Source organism: Lathyrus oleraceus, chromosome 4 (assembly GCF_024323335.1).
Source record: "Lathyrus oleraceus cultivar Zhongwan6 chromosome 4, CAAS_Psat_ZW6_1.0, whole genome shotgun sequence".
Lineage (NCBI taxonomy): Eukaryota > Viridiplantae > Streptophyta > Magnoliopsida > Fabales > Fabaceae > Lathyrus > Lathyrus oleraceus.
Window position 1 is genome coordinate 489,585,236 of NC_066582.1, and position 24,869 is coordinate 489,610,104.

The window sequence follows — 24,869 nt, forward strand, 5'->3', positions numbered from 1 at the left end:
TTAAACATTAAAAAAAAATCTATAGAATCATACGAAGGAACATGATGATTAGAGTGATTGCAAATGTAACCTAATCAATAAATTATTGGGTCAAAGAATCTATTAGTTAGTAGAAAAATAATTAAAGTATTAATACAAATATAAAGTGTTTGAGTTATTTTTACCACAACAACTCTAAAGTGCGAGTTTATTGCATCACATTCAGAAGTGCGATGAAATAATAAGGTGCCCGAATCTTCATATGAATGTTAGAAATTTGATAATTGCAGTTTAATTCAAACATAAATTCTATAATTATGTTATGCTCAAAATAATAAGAAAATGTCAATTTAGAAATTCATTATAGAAAGATAAAAGTAATTATTATTTAAAGCATGGAAGATGAAAGAATTAGACTTCAAATTGAACATGTAAATTGTAGTTTGTTGAATTACACAACTCCTTAATTATTAATTATATATGCTCACAAATCTAGCTTCATCAAGTTATATCATAACAAGGAGTCTAACCATGTCCAAAATTGCAACGTGTGGTTGCAATTCAAGATGAGGCGTTCAGGAGTTTCTAAGTCGTGAGTGCATAGAGAAAATATCTAGAAACCAATATAATTTATCTCCTCCTAATATTGACTTACATAGGAATTATATTATGCATTAGTCTTCCAGAGATACAAATTTTTTATGCGGAATATAGGAATGGATGGATTGTTTAAGCCAACTAACTTCTGAAACCATTATAAGAATTTTTAAATGCAAGAGTTTAATTTCTCGGGCTTTTCTCTATTAAAGTGTCTTTTAATCAATTTTATAAAGAGTATAGTAATCTCTAATCTCTAGGGCAAAGGTGGTGAAATTCTTAGGAATGTTTTAAATATTGCCTTGAATTTGTTCTTAGATAATAGTAGTTTTTAGGTACTTAAGTTGATCCGAAAGGACAATAGAGTCTTTGATTTTATAACATAACCAATTGTCATTTCAGAAAAGAAAAAAAAAAGTTCTTTTCCATTCCCTATTTATTACAAGCTATGATCTTCAATATCATTTAAAGCATACTTTGAACCAAACCATATTGAGGGGGATATGTGATGCTTTATAGGTTGCTTATTATTAAAGTATCTTCTTCTCTGGTAGTGGTCCATTATTGGTTGGTTGTGATCATTTTCTATCTAAGAGTGAGACCAAGTCTATCTTCAGAGATATGAGTACAAATTTCATTCTAAGAGAGAGACACGTTTTCTTGTGTCAATATTATATGTTCATAAAAAGTTTCTATTACATATATATACAATCTATTCAAAATGGTCATTGGCCACTCGTAGATTTTAAGGCTACAAAGTAACCATCCATGGATGACAATAACCAGTTGGATGGACACGACCCGCGTGGAAAGGGCATCAGCTATTACCTTTTTAGAGATGGCCAGTGGGTGTTTAACTCTAGGATATATAGTCATTGTATCAAATGAATGTGTTCTATCAAAATCAGGATACAACCTCCTAATAATAACGTCGAACCCTAATTTAGCAGCCTTTGTGCGGATCCATTGAAGCATAGAGTCACATATAGAAAACACTTGTTTATTGGTAAATTATTTTCCAATATCTACCTGGACATGAATCTGTTTAACATCCTTAGATGTAGTAACTTTGATGATAGCATTAGGGTACACCATATCTAGAACCAATAAAAACAAAATACAATTTAAATTCACCATCAAAACATTCCAGATTTCAATTTTTTGAATAATCGTAAAAGGATATGGATTTCAAAATTCAGACGCAACAATCATTTTTCAGAAAAATAAACTAGGTTTTATCATCAGTGATCAATGAAACACATGTACATTACCTCTAATTCAAACTTCTTTTGCACATTTTGATGTAAAAATACAGTAGAATATTGTTTGCAAGAAAAAATCTTAAATGATAATGGAAGGAGATTTTGATAGGACATTTCAATATTGGTACATGCAAGGTAATGCAAAATTCATTTTTTCACTTGATATTTTTAGATTTCAATATCCAGACGGTGTGTTCAGAGATTGGAATCCGGACATATTTTTAGTTTAAATGGAGATGTCTTTCTAATAAAGTGATTTGTTGTATAATAGATGCGTCTAGATTTCAATCTCTGGACAATGGGAATGACAATTTTGAATTTCCATATAATATATGACCACTACATGAATTATTGAGATTAAGATTAACTAACTTTAGCTTCCAAACTCGATCATCGCTATTGACTCTGACCACGGTCTATATTTTGCTTCTAAACGCCGCATCTACATAAACATTAAACATTGTCATTGTTTTGTTTCTGACAATTTTCATTTAATTTTTGGTTGATCCATAGTTAGGGAATCTTTGTCCGAATTATTGGGGGTGTAGTGTAGTGAACACCATCTTACTTTTATGCTAAGTTAGCTTTGGCATACATTGGCTCCTAGAGAGGCTACATGGAAAGTATTTTAATATAGTTGACTGATTAAAATTGTTTGATAATAATAAACTAAAAATTATTTTCGGTTCAATAAACTTTGTCATGCCCTGGCTCCTAGAAAAATTATATGGGTGGATTAAAACATATTAATAATAATAAATTGAAAAATAAAATTTTACCCTAAAATTTTGTCAATGTCTTGACTCCTAGACATATTCTATGGGCAGAATATTGATAATAAAAAAAAATTGGATTTTCGAGCTAGACAACTTTGCCATGTCTTGGATCCTAGATACACTATATGAGTGGATTAAAACATTGTTAAGAAATTGAAAATCTCAAACAAAACAAAACATTTAGAAATCATGACTTCATCTACTTATAAATTTTACACCATCTTCATTTCCATTTTTCTTGTCCTTCTCTTTATTTCCACATGTGGTACACACTAACTAAACAACCTTTATTAATTCTCTTGTATTTCTTCAATTCTATGTCTCATTTATATTCTTAATTAACTCATTAATTTTTTATTATTATTATTATTATTATTATTTATTATTATTATTATTTATTATTATTATTATTATTATTATTATTATTATTATTATTATTATTATTAGGTATAGCGTTGGAAGAAAAATTTTGTGGAAGGAAGAGTAAAACATGGAGATCAATCTGCTTTCTTAACATGCCTTGTACTTTGGAGTGCAATCGCTCGGAGCAAGCAATTTTTGGTGTTTGTGAACACTATGATTGCTTCTGCTTCTTCAATTGTTCTGAATTAAGCTTTTGATCAAGCAATTTCTGCTTTTGATGATTCCAACAAAAGGAATTTAAAGAAGACACAGTCAATAGAAACCACTTTTACACTTCAATAAAAATCTACACTATTTTGACATATTTAAAATTTATAAAAACTTTTTAAAATAAATTCTATAAAACTGAAACTTAGTAAACTTTTGTTGAACATTGGTGTAGAATTAATTTAGGCTTACAGTGCTTGCTAGTTCAACTCATACATAATGGGTGGAAATAGGAAAATATATTCAGTTTTTTCTTCTCTTTTCTTGTATTACTAATTGTAGGTTACTAGAAAATTTACATGAGTAACAAGTTTTATAATTTTGTTGATACCATTTGGAATGATAGAGTGAAACCAATTAATGAGAAATACTTTCACGTGAAGTTTATCATGGCATAATAATTGCATAAAAAATTAGTGAGAAAAAAGGTTGCACTTCGAAAAAAGAGAGTTAAGCTATGAAATAGAATTCTAATCTGAATAAAATTTCATATTTAGATAGAAATATGCAAAAACAAATTTCACGGTAAAAAAATAGTTGTAATACATCTTTGCCTCTGTTTGGAATATATTTATTAGCTCCTTATAACTTATAAACTTATATAATAATAAAATGTCTATTTAGGAATAACTCTCTTTTCATCACGAATTTATAATTAATTTTATTAGTTTATAGTTTATCTTTTAAGATGTTATTTTAAATAGTGTTTTAATTTATATTTTTATTACTATCTCTTATTATTTTAGGTATCTTAAATATATTTTTTATTATTAATTAAGAAATATTCTTTTATGTCATTTTACATTTATCAGCTAGTTGAATCGCTAATTTTTAATTAATTTATCATCTATTAGTAATCAACTGTCAACTATAAACTTTAAGATATCAATAATCCTACATCAGTCATAAATTATAAATTATCAGTCAACCATTATTTTTATTAAACAGATCATTTTAAATTATTTTTCATCATCCGACACCAAAAAATCAGTAAGAATTATTAATAGTAAGATTAATGAATTATAATAGAATAAATTTATTTTCTTTAAGAAAAATTGTATAACATTAAAATGGTCATGACTATATTTTTTAAGCAAAAAATTTATTTATTTTTAATGAAAATTATATATATATATATATATATATATATATATATATATATATATATATATATATATTATATATATATATAAAATAAAAAGGTGGCAATTCACCAAAGTAAACAAGAAATATTATCAAAGCGAGTAAGATATACACAACAAAGATACAAAAAGAAACAAAAAGACACACCAAATAAAGCAACAATAACAAGAAGGAAAAGAAGAAGAAGGCCCAAAATAACACATCCGAAAAAGCACAAGCCACTAACAACCTCACTCCAAAAGATTTAGGTTAGATCTTAAACCAACATTACCATCGACATGTCAGAATTCACCAAGAGAACACCAAAAATCACATACTAAAGTCAAACTCGGAATCAAGACAAAACACTCTAATGCTATAGGTTAAGGAAAGGGATATCATTCTGAAGCTAGTTAGAGAAAGTGCATAAACTCGCCTATGATCTACCTAAAAACCTTTTCCAAGACAAAAAAATACTCTTCTCTTCCACTTCTTTCACAATTATTGAAACACCGTTAAAAATGTCATCATTACGGACCAACTGAATAGCCAGATAACAACATAACAAATTATAGTAATATCACCCCTAGCCTTAGCTCTACCACCTGAAGAGAGGAAAAACTAAAAAAAGAAGCATAAGTTCACCAGGATGAACCACCCATCATCCCAACCACTGAAAGATCTTATACCACATAGTCAGAGAAATATCACAAGTGACAAAAAGATGAGACAACAACTCCACTACACCCCTAAATAAGGGGAAAGATCCCATGTGGATCAATAATCACCCTGTTTAAATATGTTTGTTGGAAAAGTGACTCCAAACACTACGCCAAAAACTGGAATAGACAGCGCCCCTTAGAGGGCGCTTTATTACAAAAGCGCACTCTAAAGTGAAGAGAAAAAATAAGGAGCGAACAACTTGAATAGACAGCGCACTTTAGAGGGCGCTTTTGTAACAAAGCGCCCTCTAAAGTGAAGCGAAAAAATAATGAGGAAATGAAGGGACACCAATAGAGGACGCTTTATTGAAAGCGCCCTCTAAGGGTAACCTTAGAGGGCGCTTCTAAAAAAGCGCTCTCTATGTCCATGTACATTTCCAGTTTATAAGGCGCTTTTTGGAAAGCCTTAGAGAGCGCTTTTAGAAGCGCCCTCTTAGGCCCCCTTTAGAGGGCGCTTTTGTCACTAAGCGCCCTCTAAAGTGAAGCCAAAAAAAATGGAGGGACAACAATAGAGGGCGCTTTTGTGAAAGCGCCCTCTAAGGTTACCCTTAGAGGGCGCTTTTGAAGAAGCGCTCTCTAAGTCCATGTACATTTCCAGTTTAGAAGGCGCTTTTGGAAAGCCTTAGAGAGCGCTTTCAGAAGCGCCCTCTTAGGCCCCCTTTAGAGGGCGCTTTTTTTAAAAAAGCGCCCTCTAAGGTCCCCTTTAGTAAACATTAAAATTATAACATATACTGCATGTCTCTTTATTTTCCCTCTCTATAAGCTATTTCGTTTACGTAACTGGGTTTTCTCTCAACTGCGATTACTCTCTACTGTGATTACTCTCGTCCTCCGTTCGTTCTCCCTCCCTCACCGTCATCGTCGCCGTTCGTTCTCCCTCCCTCACCGTTCACGTTCACTGCGTTAACCTCTTCCACCGTCACTGTTCACTTTCTTCTCCATCGTTACCGTCACCTTTAAGGTATTTCTCTTCTCCATCGTTACCGTTCACTTTCTTCATGTGTTTGATTAGGGCATTTTCTAAACTTAGTTTTTCATTTTGTGCATTATGTTGATTAATGTTGTTTAGGGCAAACTGAGTTTTTTATTTCTGATTGAAAACTGATATATTTGAAGTGTGTTTGAGCTTGTGCTTGGAAGTTTGATGATTATGGATGCAAGTTTGTTCATGTTCCAAACACCATAAGTTTGCATTGGTCTTTTGCATGCAGTAGGTGTGTGTGAGTAAATGTGTATGCAGTAAGTTTGTGCATGCAGTAAATGTGTTCACGTATTGAATCATTGTCTTACTTGGGTCTTATTGAATCATTTCTATATTACAGATAAAATGGCTAACCAAGACGATACCCATGCCGCGAATGAATCACGTAATAATGTTGAAAAAGAAATCAAACGAGGATTGACTGTTATGAAGTCAATCATTCGTGCAAGAGACAAGGGTGTAAAATTTGAAGTACATTGGAGTGCTGAAGACCAACTAATTGAGCCTAACGGTTCAATGTTGGCAAGTTACATTGGTTTCCTTGTTCGCCAACATATTCCGATTACATGTGATAATTGGAGAAGTCCGGACTTGAAGGTTGGCAAGGAAAAAATATGGTCGGAGATACAGGTACTTACCATATATTGTTATATGTTTTTTTTGTTGACTATTTGTTAACCATATATTGTTATAATATTACTTCATAATAACACACTCCATTTGTATGTTTTTTAGAGATCATTTCACATCGATGAAAGCCGGCAAAAATATTGTATTCAATTGGCCGGAAAAAGACTCCGAGGATTTCGATCCTTTTTGTGCAACAAATTTCTCAAGGATGAGGAAGGAAAATTTGTTGAAGGAGAACGGCCAATGAAGTATGCCGAGATTATTTCAGCCGATGAATGGGATAACTTTGTCGCCAAACGAAGAAACGAAAAATTCCATGTAATGTCTATTAATTATGGTATTATACAATTGTTAAGTTACTTGGTTCTAATATGCCTTAAACTTTTTTATCCAGGAAATAAGCAACATAAATAGGAAAAGGGCATCAAAACCCGCGTATCCGTACAAAAAAGGGCGTACGGGTTATGCACGGTTACAACAAAGAATTGTGAGTATATTCAAATGCTATGAGCTTATACATTGTCACAATATGTTATAATTGATGATCTTATAATCTAATTCAATGTGTAGCTAGCCGAGGAGAAAAGTGACGCAACATCTCTTCCGGACCACGTATTATGGAAGGCTGCTCGGGTTGGGAAGGATGGGGCTGTCGTTGAAGCGGTCCAAAATGTTTATGACGAATGTGTAAGTATATGTAACATTATTTCTTTAATTATATCGAAAATTTGTTAGACATATAATTCATTTTTAATCTCCTCTAATAATATTTCAGGAGACTTTATCCCAAACCCTTCAACCGAGGTCCAGGATTGCAGGAGCGTACTTAGTCGAGTACTAAATGTTCCTGAGTATTCCGGTCGTGTGAGGGGTAAGGGTTTTGGTGTGACTCCGTCGTCATTTTATAAAAAAAAAAAAACAAAAAATCCTACCAACAAAGAGGTGATGGAGACCTTGGCGGAGTTAAGGGCACAAGTACTCCAACTGCAAAACGAGAATGCAAGGTATAGAGAGGAAAGGTGCGCTTCCGAGGCAAAAGATACTAGTGACCGAGCTAGTATCAATCATCAACCGAAATTTCCCGAGGTAATTATATATGTTATTATGAAATTAAAATAGCACTTTTTTACTTGACACATATACAAGTTAACAATAACATTTATTATTGGTTTAGGGCATTTCACCTTGTCAGCTGTATCTATCGTCACCAACTTATCGCATGGTTGGCAAGGGAAAAGTGCACAATACTTCGGGTGAATTACTTCACCATAATCCCCTCCCGGTGGGATTTATGAAAGTTTCGGTTGACCTCGTATTAGATACGGACGCCCGTCTACCATTACCCGACGTTGTTTCAGAGACAACGTTGATGCGAGATGCAGTCGGATCCTTTGTTGGTTGGCCGTCAGATCTAATTTTCCCTGATGCCGAGGTATATATGTTCTAAATGATTATGAATATTTAGAATTCACATTTCAATTCAGCTACAATTATGATATTTAATCAATCCTTATTACATGGTAATGTTAGACTCCTACAAGACTCACCCCTAAAGCTGGTAAAGGGATTTCAAGACGCATCGAGTCGGTTGCATCTCAAAAAGAGGTACAAATATATATACCCATTGAATTATATACACAACGATTCTTTTGCATCACAAAAAGTAATGATTTATTTTATATGAATTTTTAGGTTCCCGGTCGAAAGTTGAAAAGCGATGGTAAGGATATTCCAACGAAGGATATTCCAACGAAGGATATTCCAACGAAGGATATTCCAACGACGGCCGGGACAAAATCTCAAATTATGATGCGTCTTGAGAAAATGGTGGAAGAGTCCGATATTATGGACGGGTCCATTCGTAGTATAGATTTTGATGAAGGTGTTTTCGGAAAAGCTCATTTCGAAATAATTGGAAAGGAGGACATGCAACAACTTTTTGAGCACGACGAATTGGGCATCGCTATCATTCATACATACATATGGTACTCCGATCAATCTATAATTTACTTAGTTGAACAATTTATTTACACATTTCAATGAGTAGTCTAATATTTATTATGTTTCTATTTAAGGTATATGTATGACAAATTGATGCGGGGAACTGAATTGTGTAACCGTTTCAATTTTATTGCTGCTTCCCGTGTCAACGCAACGTTAATATCGAAAAATCCAACATCCGTAAAGAATGATCTAGTCGATAGATTCATGGCGGCCGACGATAATACTACACGCGGTTTGTTTTTTTTACCGTTTAATTCTGGCAACGGGTTAGATTTTCTTTCTAATAATTTCATTCTAATCTATGTATATCTTTTACGTAGAAAATTTTCATTCATCTAAATTTTTGTTTTATTTTACAGTGGCCACTGGGTGTTGGTTGCTATGGATCTTTCGAGACTAATAGTGTATTATCTCGATTCGTTATCGGGTGATTGGAGTAAATATCCGGGTTTGAAGAAGACGGTTGACACGTAAGTGAAATTCCCCTAAATATTCGTGTGTATTTCTATATTTAATTATGTCTGTCAGATTGATCTCAATATACGTTTTTATTTTGTTAGGGCAATACTAAAATTTAGATCGAAAAAGAATTACCGCATTAGGAAGGACATTACCTGGGTCAGAGTTCAGGTATATATTAAGTATCTTATTTTTGCTTATAATAGTGTTTGTTTTTTTGCTTATAATAGTGTTTGTAAGAAATTAACTATATATATATTGTTTGTTTTTCTGTGTAGTGTCCTCAGCAAAATAATTCGGTCGATTGCGGATTTTTTGTATTGAGATTTATGAGAGATATCATTGCATTGAATCGTATAGACATCCCAAAAATGGTATGGAATAATAACTTAGGGTTTATTTTAATATTATCGGATAACTAATCTAATTTGTTACTAAATCATGAATATGTTTTATTCTCTTAATTGTAGTACTTTGAGGAATACAAATCTTACTCAAGAGCTCATTTGGATGAAATGAAGGATGAATTGTGTCAATTCATTGTTGATCAAAGAATCATATAGCTAGGTTGTATATTGTTGTACATATATGTATGGAATGTTGTTGTTGTATGCTGTTGTTGTATATATGTTGTATATTGTTGTTGTACTTTTACTAAATCATGAATATGTTGTTGTATATTATTGATCAAAGAATCATATATTAATGTTGTATATATGGAGGATTAATGTTGTATATAAATGGATTCATGTTGTATATATCAATGGATTAATGATGTATAACATTGGATTAAAGGATGAAATCAATATGAATTTTACACTTTTGCAGCATGCGAACAGGTTACCAATTAAATATCCACTGTTTTTCAAACAAATTTTTTTAAAATAACTAACACTTTAGAGGGCGCTTTCTGTAGGAAGCGCCCTCTAAACACTTTACATTGAGAACTTTAGAGGGCGCTTTGTCCAGAAAGCGCCCTCTAAACACTTTACATTGACAACTTTAGAGGGCGCTTTCTGCAGAAAGCGCCCTCTAAAGTGTTAGTTATTTTAAAAAAATAAGCGCCCTCTAAACACTTTACATTGACAACTTTAGAGGGCGCTTTTTCCAGAAAGCGCCCTCTAAACACTTTACATTGACAACTTTAGAGGGCGCTTTTTCCAGAAAGCGCCCTCTAAGGTGTCCCTTTATGGACCACTCCAGAGGGCGCTTTTTTCATAAAGCGCACTATAATGTGGGCCTTTAGACAGCGCTTTCTCCAGGAAAACAAAGCGCTGTCTTTACCTATGCCAGCGCCAGATTAGAGGGCGCTTAAAAGCGCTGTTATAGGCCAAAATAAGCGCCCTCTTTTCCCTTATTTGGCGTAGTGAAACATAAGAAGGGGTGAATTGTGTGGCTTTGAAAATTGTTGATTAAAAAGAAAACCTTTGAAAAAATTAGAGTTTAAAAAGATTTGAAAAAGAAACAACAAAATAAAGAAAAATAGATGGAAAACTAGCAAAAAGAAAATAATAGAAAAGTTTAGAGATAAGAAACAGAGAAATTCACCAACGGTTTATAAAGTTCGGTCTAATGAAGTGACCTACTATTGTTCCTAAGAATTTATTCTTAAGAGTTTCCAATATTTTCTTGTGTGAGCTTTTTATAGATTTTCCCACAAATATTCTTTCAAACAAACTTGGAGTTTTCCACTGAATATCCTTAGAACCTAACAAAGATTTTACATGAGCTAACCTTTGAACGGAGATGGAGTTTATGTTGGCTATCCTCCAAACTGAACTAGAGTTTTACGAAGGTTGTCCTCCAAACTAGATAGGGTTTTATAAAGGTTAACCAACCAGAGATTTTATATCGAGTTGAGCTTTCGTACCTTGCAGGAGATTTTACAATCTCATAACCAAACATAGCTTTTACACCAAGCTAAGCTCAGGAACTTTTGTAGAGATTTTGATGGTTGATCTTCATGAACCAAATTAGAGCTTTCTAATATGCTCAACTTACGAACCAAACAAATAATTCTTAAGATAATCCCACAGCCAAACAATAACTTTCTTACAAGCAAATATTACTCCATAGATAATACACTTTTTGGTAAATTATAAATATGCCCTCACATCAGAACAATGATCCTCATTAAGGACATAGATACTCTCGAAGGACTAAGGTAACAACTAAAGTTGGAAAACGAGAGATTTATAGAAAACTAGGAGAGAGTGAGAAAGTAACATCAAATATCATTTTCTGAATGATTTGAAATGATATATATTTATAGGACAAATTTTGGCTAAAAATAGAAACAATCCATGGGCTTTTCAATGCACATAATCAATTATGCTAATCAATTATCAAGCCCTAAAATGGAATGTTTTGATTTCTTGTCGTTTCCAACCATTAACATACTGCTCCAATCGATTGTAGGTGTTAAAAAGTGAAATAATCAATTCTTCTTTAGGTTTAATAGATTATCCATATGAGAAATAAATCCAAATTGATCAGATAATTCCCTAATCACTTGGTTAATCCTGTAAAACATTTTTAGGTATTTGTGTGCGTGAGTGTGTGTTGTGTGTGTGTGTGTGTGTGTGTGTGTGTGTGTGTGTGTGTGTGTGTGTGTGTGCGGGTGTGTGTGCATGCGGGTGTGTGTGATTTTTCCATAGTATTTCAAGAACTACTCTTATGCCTTTACAAGAGTCTGGTCACTTAGACATACATAATCAGACGAGCTTTCACACTTCCTCTATTTCAAAACTCTAAAGTTTGAAGTCTTTGGATCATTATCTTTGACTTTAGCATCATATAATAACCTTGAATCTTTTATGTTGATGAGGCTAGAGATATCTTCAATTTGATCACCATCATCTCCAAGTTGATCACCATCATTAGAAAGTTAAGAAACCAAACCATCAAAGAACCTTGGACTAGAAGTTTTCACTTGAACGTCGTTGGACATCAGTGTTGACTTCAAAGAGATAGCTTGATTGGAACCTTGAAATATAAGTCTTCACTTCAATATCGTTTGACAGTAATGTTTACTTTAAAGAGATAGCTTAATACTTGAGGAAGATCATCTTGTCATTGAACAGAGGAATCTTTGCCTGCTTGAGCTATCTTCAACATATAAGGATTTCACTAGACATCGTTAGATATCTCGCGTGTTGTCATTATCAAATCAAATAATCATCGAATAGTTGATCACAACTTTTTTCCAGCAAACTCTACCACTTCGATCACCTTTAAAGTACCTGCAAGCACATAGATCCAAATTATCCCCCTTTTTATGATGACATCAAATCTCTCAGAGAGGTGGTAAAAGAGAAAAAAAAGAATAAATTTTGAGCGGTTAAAATCCCTCTCACATAAGGAGATAGTATATTCTACTCCCCTTGAGATTTTACTTATCTCTCTTTGGCATTATAAAAAAGGCAGGTAAAAGATGTGAGAAACATCATAAATTTTCAAGCACGTACCACATTTTTCACATATATCAAATAGAATTTACTAGAATAGGGAAATACTTTATTAATTATAAAAACTAATTTTAGTTACAAAAAGTGAGAAAGTACGGAAGCAAAATACTCAATGCGAAAAGAAACACACAAAAGTGAGGCAACTACTCCTTGTCACTATCATTATTTCCAACTATGGTTTTTCCCTTTGAAACTCTTGAGAGAGAAGCAACTTCCTAGGATGTTTTTTGAATGGCTAGAGCAGTCTCCAATGAGATTTTAAGGATGGCATTCATAACCTCTTCATTTTTTATTGTTGGCTTAAATTCTTCTTCTTCTTCTTCTTCAGCTCCTAGAAAGATACGAACCTTCACCTTGTTAAGGCATGTTACACTTATCTGATAATAGGTAGTGACCACTGTTTCCTCAACAAGTTTTTCTCATGCTCTATCCAGAACATTAGTAATTAGGCTTCCAATAGGTAGCCCAGCTGAAAGATTCTACTTGTAGAAGGACATGTTCTAGAAAATGTCATCGACCCAATTGGTGAGATGATGCTTAGCCAAAATCTATAAGGGAGCTATATCCTTCTTTATCAATACTTAAAGATTTCCTTTCATAGGAAGAGGAATTTGAGTAAGCATGTAATGCATTACTCGAGCCTTTGCCTTCATAAACTTCGTTTTAAGGGGAATTTTGTTCTCTCTCATTGGTTCTTCCAAAAAACCTAACAAGATTGAGATTGAACCCTTAACAGTTTACAGGTCCATCATTTATGTTGGATGCTCCATAGAACGACTTCTAAAATAATCTTCCAGACACTTATCTATGAATGCTAACATCAACACCTTTTGGGTGAGTTGTGAGAGTTAAGCCTTAAATATGGAGATTTGATTAGAATTCCTTGACAAGCCTCGAAAACATACGATCAGAAACTTTGATGAAGAACTCTCTGAGTAATCCTCTGTTGATACTTTTAGGGTCTGAATCCCTAAGAAACATAGATTTCATGTAGTTAGGACGAATTACTTTGTGGCTGGACACATTTCACATATATCTTTGAATTTTTGATGAAGATCCTTTTAATAGAAAATTGTTTGAAAGTGCATTTCCAATAGAGACACTCTTTGATGGAACCATAACAACAATGATAGTAGAACAACAAGCAGAGACTCTCTCTATCACACGCACACATACACACACATACACAAAAGGAGAGAGGATATGATGCAAAAGAAGAGAATATGAGTACATTTATATAGTGAAGTTTATGAGTCTTTGAGTTCGTGATAAAAAAATCACAAAATCATTGTGGGATCAGCCCAAAAAATATTGGAAGAAAACCCTTCTAAAATATGTGTAATAATCAATTATTTAGGGGGGAAATGATTATTTGCTATCAAATCTCGAGATTTCGCTTGTTCCTCATTAAAAGGTAAAATTGTGCAAGTTTCGGAGAAGATACACTTTTATTTAGCTTGAGATTTGAAATGGATATATGATAAAATTTATTAGTACAATTGATTATCTATTTCTTTCCAACCTCCTTTGAGCTTTTTTGCCTTGGGTTGATATTGAGCTTAGGCATACTTCTTTTGGCACCTCATTTTCTATCTGTTTGCACCCATTTCTCCAAAAACATTTTCAAACTCAACTAAAATGTTAGTAAAACTAATTTTAAAAGGACTAGGAATTTAATAAACCAGTTTTCAGAAAGTCAATCATATTTTTCTAATTTTTTTACCTCTATATAGTGTATTACCTCAAAGCCTCAAGACAACTTGAGAAAGCTACCCATTTCAAGGGAACGACAAACCACCATCGTAAATCCTTCTCTTTGAATCATTTTATATGAGAGTTGGTTTAAACCACAAGACTAAAAAATCCATTACGGACTTATCACCTCAACCTACTAAGAGGTTATATGATCAACAAGAACATCACAATTATTGATCAACACCACCAACACCAACACTTTGATCACATCCATTGAAAACACCATCAATGTCTTGATAAAAAAAACTCTATAGGGTAAACATTATTATCTTCTATACTCACATTATACATTTTCTTTTCACAACTTCATTAAATTTCTAATGAAGATTTCTTCGAAGCTGCAAAATATTTCTATAAAATAGATCAGGTTTTCACCATTAGTACCCAAATCATTTTAGGTCTTGGTACATTAGTGGTTCTAAGAGGTATAGAGTCAGTTACTTTAGAACATCTTAGGTTATCATAACATAAAGACTCTGAAATTATGCTCTAAACGAACAATATGTCAGACACAATGTTGAAACAATGTGTATGACAAGTATAAGGTGTAAGAAACTAACATAAAGTGCAATGTAAATAACACATGACTTGATAACCCAGTTCTATGCAATATCACATATGTCTGGGGGGCGTTAACCCAATGAAAGGAAATTCACTCTTAATAGTCATAAGTTTATCAAGAAAAGGATCTTGTGAATGAAGGAGTAGCAACGCTTGCAGAAGCCGCGATAGATCAAGAAAAGGATGCACATAAAGAATTAAAGAAGAAAGATTATAAAGCTCTCTTTATAATCCATCAATGTGTTGATGCAGATAACTTTGAAAAGGTTAGTGATGCAGAGTTCGTGAAAGAAGCATGGGAAATTCTGGAGAAATCGGTTGGAGGCGCAAAAAAGGTGAAAGAGGTGAGGTTACAATGAAAGACAATGAAAGCATAATTGATTTCTTCACCAAGGTTACGAAACTGGTGAATCAAATCAAGGTATGTGGAGAAGTGTTGACATCAAGATTCGTTGTTGGAAAGATCTTGAGGTCGTTGGCTCCAAAGTTCGACCACGTGGTAGTAGCCATAGAAGAGTCGAAAGATTTATCAAAACTGACAAAGGAAGAGCTTCAAGGGACGCTTGAATCTCATGAACAAAGAATGGTTGAAAGAGCTGCAGGAAAGTCGAAGAGTGATATGGCTTTGCAGGCTCATTCAACAAAAGAAAGAAAAGGCAAAGGAAGTTGGAATGGCAACAAAGGAAAAATAAGTTACAATAATTCGACTGGTTGAAATCAGCAAGAAGGAAACTAGTCGAATCAGAGAAAACCCTGGAAACAAGGCAACCAAAGAGGTGGTGATGCAGGTAGAGGAAGAGGTGGTGGTCAAAAGCCAAACAAGAGTCACATTCAGTGTTACAATTATCAAAGGTATGGTCACTATTATAGTGGTTGTCCAGAAAAGCAGAAGAATCAAGAATCTTATGCAAAGTTGGCAAAACATGAAAAAGAAGAGACATTGTTGATGGTTACAACAAGAGAAGAAGAGAGATTCAAGGACCAGTGATACTTGGACTCAGGATGCTCATCACCCATCTCTGGAAGAAAATATTGGTTTGTCAACATAAAATCCTTAATGAAGAACATGGTAAAATTTGTAAATGACAACACTCTAGCAGCTAAAGGCGTTGGTGATGTTGTGGTTATGAGGAAAGATGGCAAGAGGTCAGTAATTTCAAATGTTTTGTACATACCAGACATGAAGAGTAATTTGCTCAGCACATGGAAGTTGGTCGAAAAGAACTACAAGGTGTCAATCAAAGACAACATGATGAGAGTTCTTGACTCAAATGGAAGGTTGAACTTGAAGGCTCCAATGTCTCAGAATAGAACCTTCAAGATTGAGCTTAATGTGATGGAGCATAAGTGCCTTGCAACAGAAGCCAACAGAGATGAATGGATATGGCATTATAGACTTGGCCATCTCAATTTCAAAGACATTAGAGATTTGAAGAGAAGAAATATGGTTTCAGGATTACCAGAAATTGACATTCTAAACGAAGTGTATGAAGAATGCGTGCAGGCGTAGCAGTATAAGAACAACTTCAGTAAGGATGCAGGAAGCAGGTCGAAGGCAATTCTTGAAGTCATATACTCTGATGTATGTGGCCCTCTCCAGGTGGATTCGATTGGAGGTAATAAATGTTTTGTTACATTCATAGATGATTTCAGTCGAAAATTGTTGTCTTACCTGATCCAGAAGAAAAGTGAAGTAATCGAGGTATTTGCCAAGTTTAAATCTATGGTCGAAAGATCAAGATTTTGAGAACTGGTGGTGGTGGAGAATATGTGTCAAAAAAACTCTATGCATTATGAAAGAAGGGATTGTGTATAAGGTAGTGTCACCCTACACTCCATATTAGAATGGAGTCACAGAAAGGAAGAATAAAACCATTATGAATATGGTTAGAAGTACGTTGAAAGGAAAGCATCTACCTAAAGAATTATGGGGAGAAGCTGTGTCGACTGCGACATATATCCTGAACAGATGTCCGACGAAGAAGCTAGAAGGAATCACGCCAGAAGAGTGTTGGTCTGGTGTCAAGCCTAGCTTGAGTCATATGTGGGTGTTATGATCTATAACACATAGACATCTTCCAGATCAGTTGAGAAGAAAACTCGATGATAAGTCGAGTCAGATGACCCTGATAGGATATCATTCGAATGGAGGATACAAGTTATTTGACCCAGTGAATAAGCAAGTAGTGATCAGCAGGGACGTGATCATATATGAGCTTAAGGATTGGGATTGGACTGAGAATGTCAAGAAAGATTCAGTGATAATCTTTTGTGATGAACCAGCTAATGAAGTCAAAAGAGAAATTCGATAGGAAGAAGTCAGAGGTGAAGCAGGCCCAAGCAGACCTCAGAGAACAAGACACATGCCTGCAAGATTGCAAGAATGTGTGATTACATCAGATGACGTGGTCAATGAATAACGTGAGATGGTACATTAAGCTTTCTATGAAGATGTCGGACCTGTCAATGCAGCTGAGGCATTGAAAGATTCGAAGTGGATGAAAGCAATGGACGAAGAACTGAATTCAATCGAAGTCAACAATGCTTGGTCACTTTTCTAATTTCCCCAAGACAAAAAGGCAATCGATGTGAAGTGGGTATACAAGGTGAAGTTGAACCCCATAAGAGAAATGACTCGACACAAGACGAGGCTTGTGGCGAAAGGATTTCTTCAGAAAGAAGGAATTGACTTCAATGAAGTTTTTGCACCTGTTGCTAGGATCGAAACAATCAGATTGGTTGTTGGTCTAGCAAACATGAACAAATGGAAAATGTGTCAGATGGATGTGAAATATGCATTCCTTAATGGCCCCTTAGAAGAAGAAGTTTATGTTGCACAACCAGCTGGGTTTATGAAACATGGCGAAGAAAGAAAAGTGTACAGGCTGCATAAAGCCCTGTACGGACTTAAACAAACTCCAAGAGCTTGGAACAAGAAGATAAATGGATTTTTAAGGGAGAAGTAATTTGTGAATGCACAAGTGAACATGGAGTATATGTAAGAAGAAGCAATAGTGAATTACTTATACTATGTCTCTATGTCGATGACTTGTTGATAATAAGTAGCTACAAGAAGGAGATCGAAGACTTCAAAGGTGATCTCAATAAGGAATTCGAAATGTTAGATTTGGGTGACATTTCATACTTCCTTGGCATCGAATTCTACAAGAGTGGTAGAGGTTTGATGATGCATCAAAGAAGGTATCTAGGCGAAATTCTCAAGAGATTTGAGATGCAAGATTGCAACCCAACTTCGACTCCAGCTGAGCCCAGATTACAATTGTCGAAAGATTCAAATGAAGATCATGTCGACCCAACCCAATACAAAAGACTTATTGGGTCACTTCGATACCTTTGTCACACAAGGCCTAACTTAGCATACACTGTAGGTATGGTGAGTAGGTTCATGCAGAAGCCAAAGGTATCACATCTAACAGCGACGAAGAGGATACTAAGGTATCTAAAAGGAACTCTCGACTATAGCATTTTATTTCCTGCAGCTTATGAAGGAAAATAATGCAAATTAGTGGGATACACTGACTCAAGTTGGTGTAGTGATGTTGAGGATCGAAAATCCACAGTTGGATATGTGTTTATGCTAGGTGGTGCACCAGTTGCTTGGAGTTCGAGAAAAGAGCCAGTAGTGGCATTATCGTCATGCGAAGCAGAATACATAGTTGCTTCTCTTTGTGCATGTCAATCAATGTGGATGGTGAATCTGGTCGAAGAGATAACATCGAAGAGTCATGGAGCAATTACCATGAAGATTGACAACATGTCAGCTATCAATCTGGCGAAGAATCCGATAGCACATGGTCGAAGCAAGCACATCGAGATGAGGTTCCATTATCTTCGAGAGCAGGTAGCAGATGGGAAGATGAATGTGGAACACTGCAGAACTGAGAATCAGATTGCATACATCATGACAAAAGGAGTGCAGGTCAAAGTGTTCAGAAGACTAAGAGCTATGATGAATGTAGATAGCTTAGACATAATGAATTAGGTGGTGTGTTGAATTGTAATTCCTTGTGTCGAAGCAGATTGCTCGACAGAGCAAGGAAATGTCGAATCACCTAATGTGTTGAGTTGTGTCGAAGTGTCGAAGTATGTTGCTTCACACAGAATTTCGACTTATGTCTATTTTAATAGTGTTTGCTATTTTGGGCTTTTATAGTTTTTGGCTTTAGCTTGAGGTCCAAGTTAACATAAATCTATAAATAAAGGGAGTAATCTTTATTTTGTAATGAAGTGAATAAAGTATTCATAACACTTGTAATTCACAGTACTTTGCAGTTGCAAAGTGAATAAGAAGTTTTCCACAATTTGTGGGCAGAGAGAAACTCTGCAGAATTCTAATTCTTCTTCTCCTTCATCGTTCTTTACACTCTTTCTTTCTCCATTGTTCTTTTCTTTTCATTGTTATTGTGTGGATAATAACAATCTTGTTCATCAAGATTGATTGAAATTCTTCATAGATTTTGGGGGATTTCCAACAGAAGCTTCTTCTAGATTTTTTTTTCCTGTCTCTTTTCCACCCGAAACACGTACTGACTCAATTCTCTCCCAACATCCCTATTTAAAACAAAAACCTAAATTTATTTTATTAATTCCTTTTAATCCACTTATCTCTCACCATTCCTACCTACATCCTCAATTTTCATTATATTTTTATTTTCCTCCCCAAAATTAATTATCTCACATTTTTCTATTAATTATATTATTTAAAATAATTAAAATTAATAATAAATTTACAAAAATTCTACCCATCTTCAAATTACCACTAAATTAATGAAAGCACCCCCAAAAAAATATAAAGTAATTTAAATTCAATTAAAATTAAAATTAACAAAATTTGAGGTGTTACATTCATCATAATCCCAATATGCATAACCGGGCTCAACAATCATTCTTACAACTTCAAAATCAAAATAATGCAAGTACTGAAAAAAGAAATGAATGAACTTTATCTTAAATTTCAGTTTCTTTTTCTCTTTTTGATGTGATAAAATACAAGAATGATGTTTTGGAATGAAATGAATGAGAATGTATTGAATTTTTTAAAGGATTTTGAGAGAAAATTATGGTGTTTGAACATGAGGTTAAAGAACATGCAAGATGGTATTTTATTCAATTTATCGTTTGACATTTTCGGATATGCATGTCCAGAATTGTCCCTGAGTTGTAAAATTAACAAGCTTACTGAATAAATACACAATTAATAACATTCAGGTTTGTTGATACATCTTCAGGCACACCCTTTCACAAATATGGAGATGCGTCTCTGGACTAATTTTTGGCAAAATAGGGGTGTCCCATTTGAACGTGTATTGGATGTGTTCAGATATGCATCTACGAAATCCTATGAGGGCATTTTTGGTTTTCAGTGATGCAAGATGTTAACAATATAGATATCAAAGTAGGAAAAGGAGAAAGAGACTAGGGTATCCGCAATATGAATAACATGATTTCTACAAATAAGGATTACAAAGAGAATATATAATAATATATAAATAAATTAAACCACCCAAAAGGCCCATTACATATTATTTAACTTATCTCCTCAACCTCACAATTCATTAATATGAAGCATTGAGAGTTTGTCACACAAAAACTAAAAACATACTAAATAATAAACAATATAAATCTAAAACTCTAACATTACTCTTCAAGATAATGTTTGTTATGGTTTAAACTTGTTACAGTAAACTCTAAAAATAAGCGATCAAACCAAACTAACTATATCCTTCTTGTAGAAGGACATGTTCTAGAAAATGTCATCGACCCAATTGGTGAGATGATGTTTAGTCAAAATCCATAAGGGAGCTATATCCTTCTTTATCAATACTTAAATATTTCCTTTCATAGGAAGAGTAATTTGAGTAAGCATGTAATGCACTATTCGAGCCTTTGCCTTCATAAACTTTGTTTTAAGGGGAATTTTGTTCTCTCTCATGGGTTCTTCCAAAAAAACCTAGAACAACAAGATTGAGATTGAACCCCTGACAGTTTCCAGGTCCATCATTGATGTTGGATGCTCCATAGAACGACTTCTAAAATAATCTTCCAGACTCTTATCTATGAATGCTAACATCAACACCTTTTGGGTGAGTTGTGAGAGTCAAGCCTTAAATATGGAGATTTGATTAGAATTCCTTGACAAGCCTCGAAAACATACGATCAGAAACTTTGATGAAGAACTCTCTGAGTAATCCTCTTTTGATACTTTTAGGGTTTGAATCTCTTTGAATTTTTGATGAAGATCCTTTTAATGGAAAATTGTTTGAAAGTGGATTTCCAATAGAGACACTCTTTGACGGAACCATAACAACAGTGATATTAGAACAACAAGCAGAGACTCTCTCTATCACACACACACATACACACACACACACGCACAAAAATAAAGGAGAGAGGATAATATGCAAAAGAAGAGAATATGAGTACATTTATATAATGAAGTTTACGAGTCTTTGAGTTCGTGATAAAAACTTCACAAAATCATTGTGGGATCAGCCCAAAAAATATTGGAAGAAAACCCTTCTAAAATATGTGTAATAATCAATTATTTAGGGGGGAAATGATTATTTGCTATCAAATCTCAAGATTTCGCTTGTTCCTCATTAAGAGGCAAAATTGTGTAAGTTTTGGAGAAGATACACTTTTATTTAGCTTGAGATTTGAAATGGAGATATGACAAAAAAATTATTAGTACAATTGATTATCTATTTCTTTTCAACCTCCTTTGAGCTTTTTTGCCTTGGGTTGATATTGAGCTTAGGCATACTTCTTTTGGCACCTCATTTTCTATCTGTTTGCACACATTTCTCCAAAAACATTTTCAAACTCAACTAAAATGTTAGTAAAACTAATTTTAAAAGGACTAGGAATTTAATAAACAAGTTTTCAGAAAATCAGTCAGATTTTTCTGATTTTTTACCTCTATAAAGTGTATTACCTCAAAGCCTTAAGATAACTTGAGAAAGCTACCCATTTCAAGGGAACGACAAACCACCATCATAAATCCTTCTCTTTGAATCATTTTATATTAGAGTTGGTTTAAACCACAAGACTAAAAAATCCATTATGGACTTATCACCTCAACCTACTAAGAGGTTATATGATCAACAAGAACATCACAGTTGTTGATCAACACCACCAACACCAACACTTTGATCACATCCATTGAAAACACCATCAATGTCTTGATAAAAAAACTCTATAGGGTAAACATTCTTATCTTCTATACTTACATTATACATTTTCTTTTCACAACTTCATTAAATTTCCAATGAAGATTTCTTTGAAGCTGCAAAACATTCCTACAAAATATATCAGGTTTTCACCATTGGTACCCAAATCGTTTTAGGTCCTGGTATATTAGTGGTTCTAAGAGGTCTATAGTCGGTTACTTTAGACCATCTTAGGTTATCATAACATAAAGACTTTGAAATTATGTTCTAAACGAACAATATGTCAGACACAATGTTGAAACAATGTGTATGACAAGTATAAGGTGTAAGAAACTAACATAAAGTGCAATATAAATAACACATGACTTGATAACCCAGTCCTATGCAATATCACATATGTCTGGAAGGCGTTAACCCAATGAAAGGAAATTCACTCTTAATAGTCATAAGTACAAATTGGATTGATTTGAACTCTCTAGTGCAATACCTCTTTTCCTAATACTACTTGTGAACTTTGATTCAGGTTCCCCATGAATTTGAGACCCCTCTCACTTTCACTCAAAAACTCTCCCAAGTGTTTAGACAATTACAATAATATATGAATGATGAAACTAGCAAACAACACAAATACTCTATTCTTTTAACTTAGAAAGAGATTGCAAGAATAGGGTATTCCAAAATAAATACAAGACTCAATAAAAAAAGAACATGCCAACTTAGTTATGCAAGGTCAGAGTCTTCACAAAGGGGAAAATATACTTAAATAATAACAAAAGTCCAACTTTAAAATCCCATTAGGGTTTGTAACTTTGAGTGCAGTTGAAACTCCCAAAACTGCAAGAACCAATCTTTAATAATGATGATTCAAAAATCTTGATTAATTAATCTTGAACAAATCATAATTCTTCAAATATAATCATTCAAAAAGAGATTATGAGAAAAACTTCCTTATTCCAAAAAGCGCAATAAGATAATCACTTGATTAAGCAACTCAAGACAAATAGGATGTCTCGTAGAATGCATGACAATATGTTTAACATGTTTATTTCTTATTGAAGTTTCTTGATCACATAATGAGATATGATGTCTTACAACTTGTCAGCACTTTTTGCTTCACATGTTCCATATAAAATGTTACCAATCATATGTAATAACAAACTCCCCATTCGACCAATTTTTAGGCAAAACAACATGCAAGATGTTAGGCATAATCTATTTAACATTCTTCAACATAAGTTTATCAAAAACATCAGAGGTTTAGAAAAACTAACAAGTCACACTTTATAAGTAACCAAGTGCCTGAAAATTAAAGATCAAAACATAATAAATAGAGGGCATTCATTTCATCTCCCCCCCTATTTGCCACAAATGGAAAAAGGGGTATACAGACCATTCATCCTAGTGAGGGCAACCACAAATCCATAACAACCCTATATAGGGCAAAAGGAGAACCATTATCTATACCATTAAGGGAAATCATATCACTAGAAAAAAAGACCCACACATGGGTAAAGAATAGAAACCAAAATCCTACAATACATTTGCCTTACACAATGATAAATCAAAAGAAACCCGACTGCATTTCATCATTCAAAAGCTTGATATTGCGAGTCACCATCAGAGACAAATTCATACTCCATATCTTTATCATTTCCACCATCTTCACAATCGATATGCACATCATCTTCACTAGATGTCTCTGCTTCCTTTTCAACAACATGTTCTACATCTTGAGAGGTGGAGGCAGTAGACACTCTTGGGTTCATCATTTGAATGAGTTCATAAACCTTAATCTTCCTAGTTGTTAAGGTGGTAAGTATCTCTTGTAGATTCTTTGGCACTTGCACAAGTTCCTTCAGCATGTGTCTCCTAGAAACTCCTGACATGGGAGGGACCTTAGGAAGATTTGCACCAAATGACAAATCAACTTCACTGAAGTTGGGAAGGTTATGGAGAACAATGTCTAGGACATGTTTCCCAATAAATAACTTGTAACTGAAATTAAGGGAATATGGGGAACTTCAACAATGTCTTTACCAGTCAAAATATTCAGTTTTTATTTCACCAGAATACCCGTAATCAATGAAGAAAAAGTAATAGGCATTTTTACAATAAACGATTCAGCTTGTTTTAAAATTTGCTCAAACACACACTCACCAAAATCAAATGCAACTATTGTACCTATTTGATAAAGTAAACTTTCAAGAGATGAGGTGATACGTGAACCATGGTTTGTAGGTGCCCAGTTAGCAACGCCTATTTTATAGAGGATAACATACTTCACACTAAGACTTGATAGAGTGAACAATCCTTTAGTAGGCCAATTATCATGAAAATTTCCAGTTATTTCCTGAGCAATGGTTTTCATAGACTAGACATGGTCAACAGTTACAATTCTTTCTCTCCCTCGGTATTCATTGATGATGGCCAAAGAGAATCTAAAGTATTATCCACGAGAGTGAACCTTCCTAAACTCCTTACTCCCAGCATCGTTAAACCCTTTTGGGAAATTCACTATGAATTCTTTAACAAGTTTGGAATAGTAAGGACCAATGTCAGACATGGTCTTCTTGACCCGTGCATCCTTTAATACCTCCATGATCTCATAACATTTCAACATTTCCTTTAATAGCTCTCTCTCAAGAGAAATTTTCCTATGGTACACATACTTCCATTTCAGCAAACTTACTATATAGTGGAAGGATACATTGTCCAGAGGTACAACTAGAACAT

At 34.0% G+C, this 24,869-nt stretch overlaps 1 protein-coding gene across 1 annotated transcript; it reads right to left on the reverse strand.

Annotated features, from left to right (window-relative positions):
* Nucleotides 1-23,722: 23,722 nt before the first annotated feature.
* Nucleotides 23,723-24,735, reverse strand: LOC127138149 (uncharacterized). Its single transcript, XM_051064546.1, has 3 exons — nucleotides 24,601-24,735; nucleotides 24,210-24,486; nucleotides 23,723-24,099 (listed from the first exon to the last, which is right to left on the reverse strand). Exons 1-3 carry the CDS (start codon nucleotides 24,733-24,735, stop codon nucleotides 23,723-23,725), a joined length of 789 nt encoding a protein of 262 aa, XP_050920503.1.
* Nucleotides 24,736-24,869: the final 134 nt, after the last annotated feature.

Coding starts and splice junctions, on each gene's coding strand:
- LOC127138149 (XM_051064546.1), bottom strand. CDS start 24,735: ATGGAGGTATTAAAGGATGCACGGGTCAAGAAGACCATGTCTGACATT. Junction 24,487..24,600: donor GGAGTAAGGAGTTTAGGAAG/GTTCACTCTCGT, acceptor ACCATTGCTCAG/GAAATAACTGGAAATTTTCA. Junction 24,100..24,209: donor TTTTTCTTCATTGATTACGG/GTATTCTGGTGA, acceptor AACATGTCCTAG/ACATTGTTCTCCATAACCTT.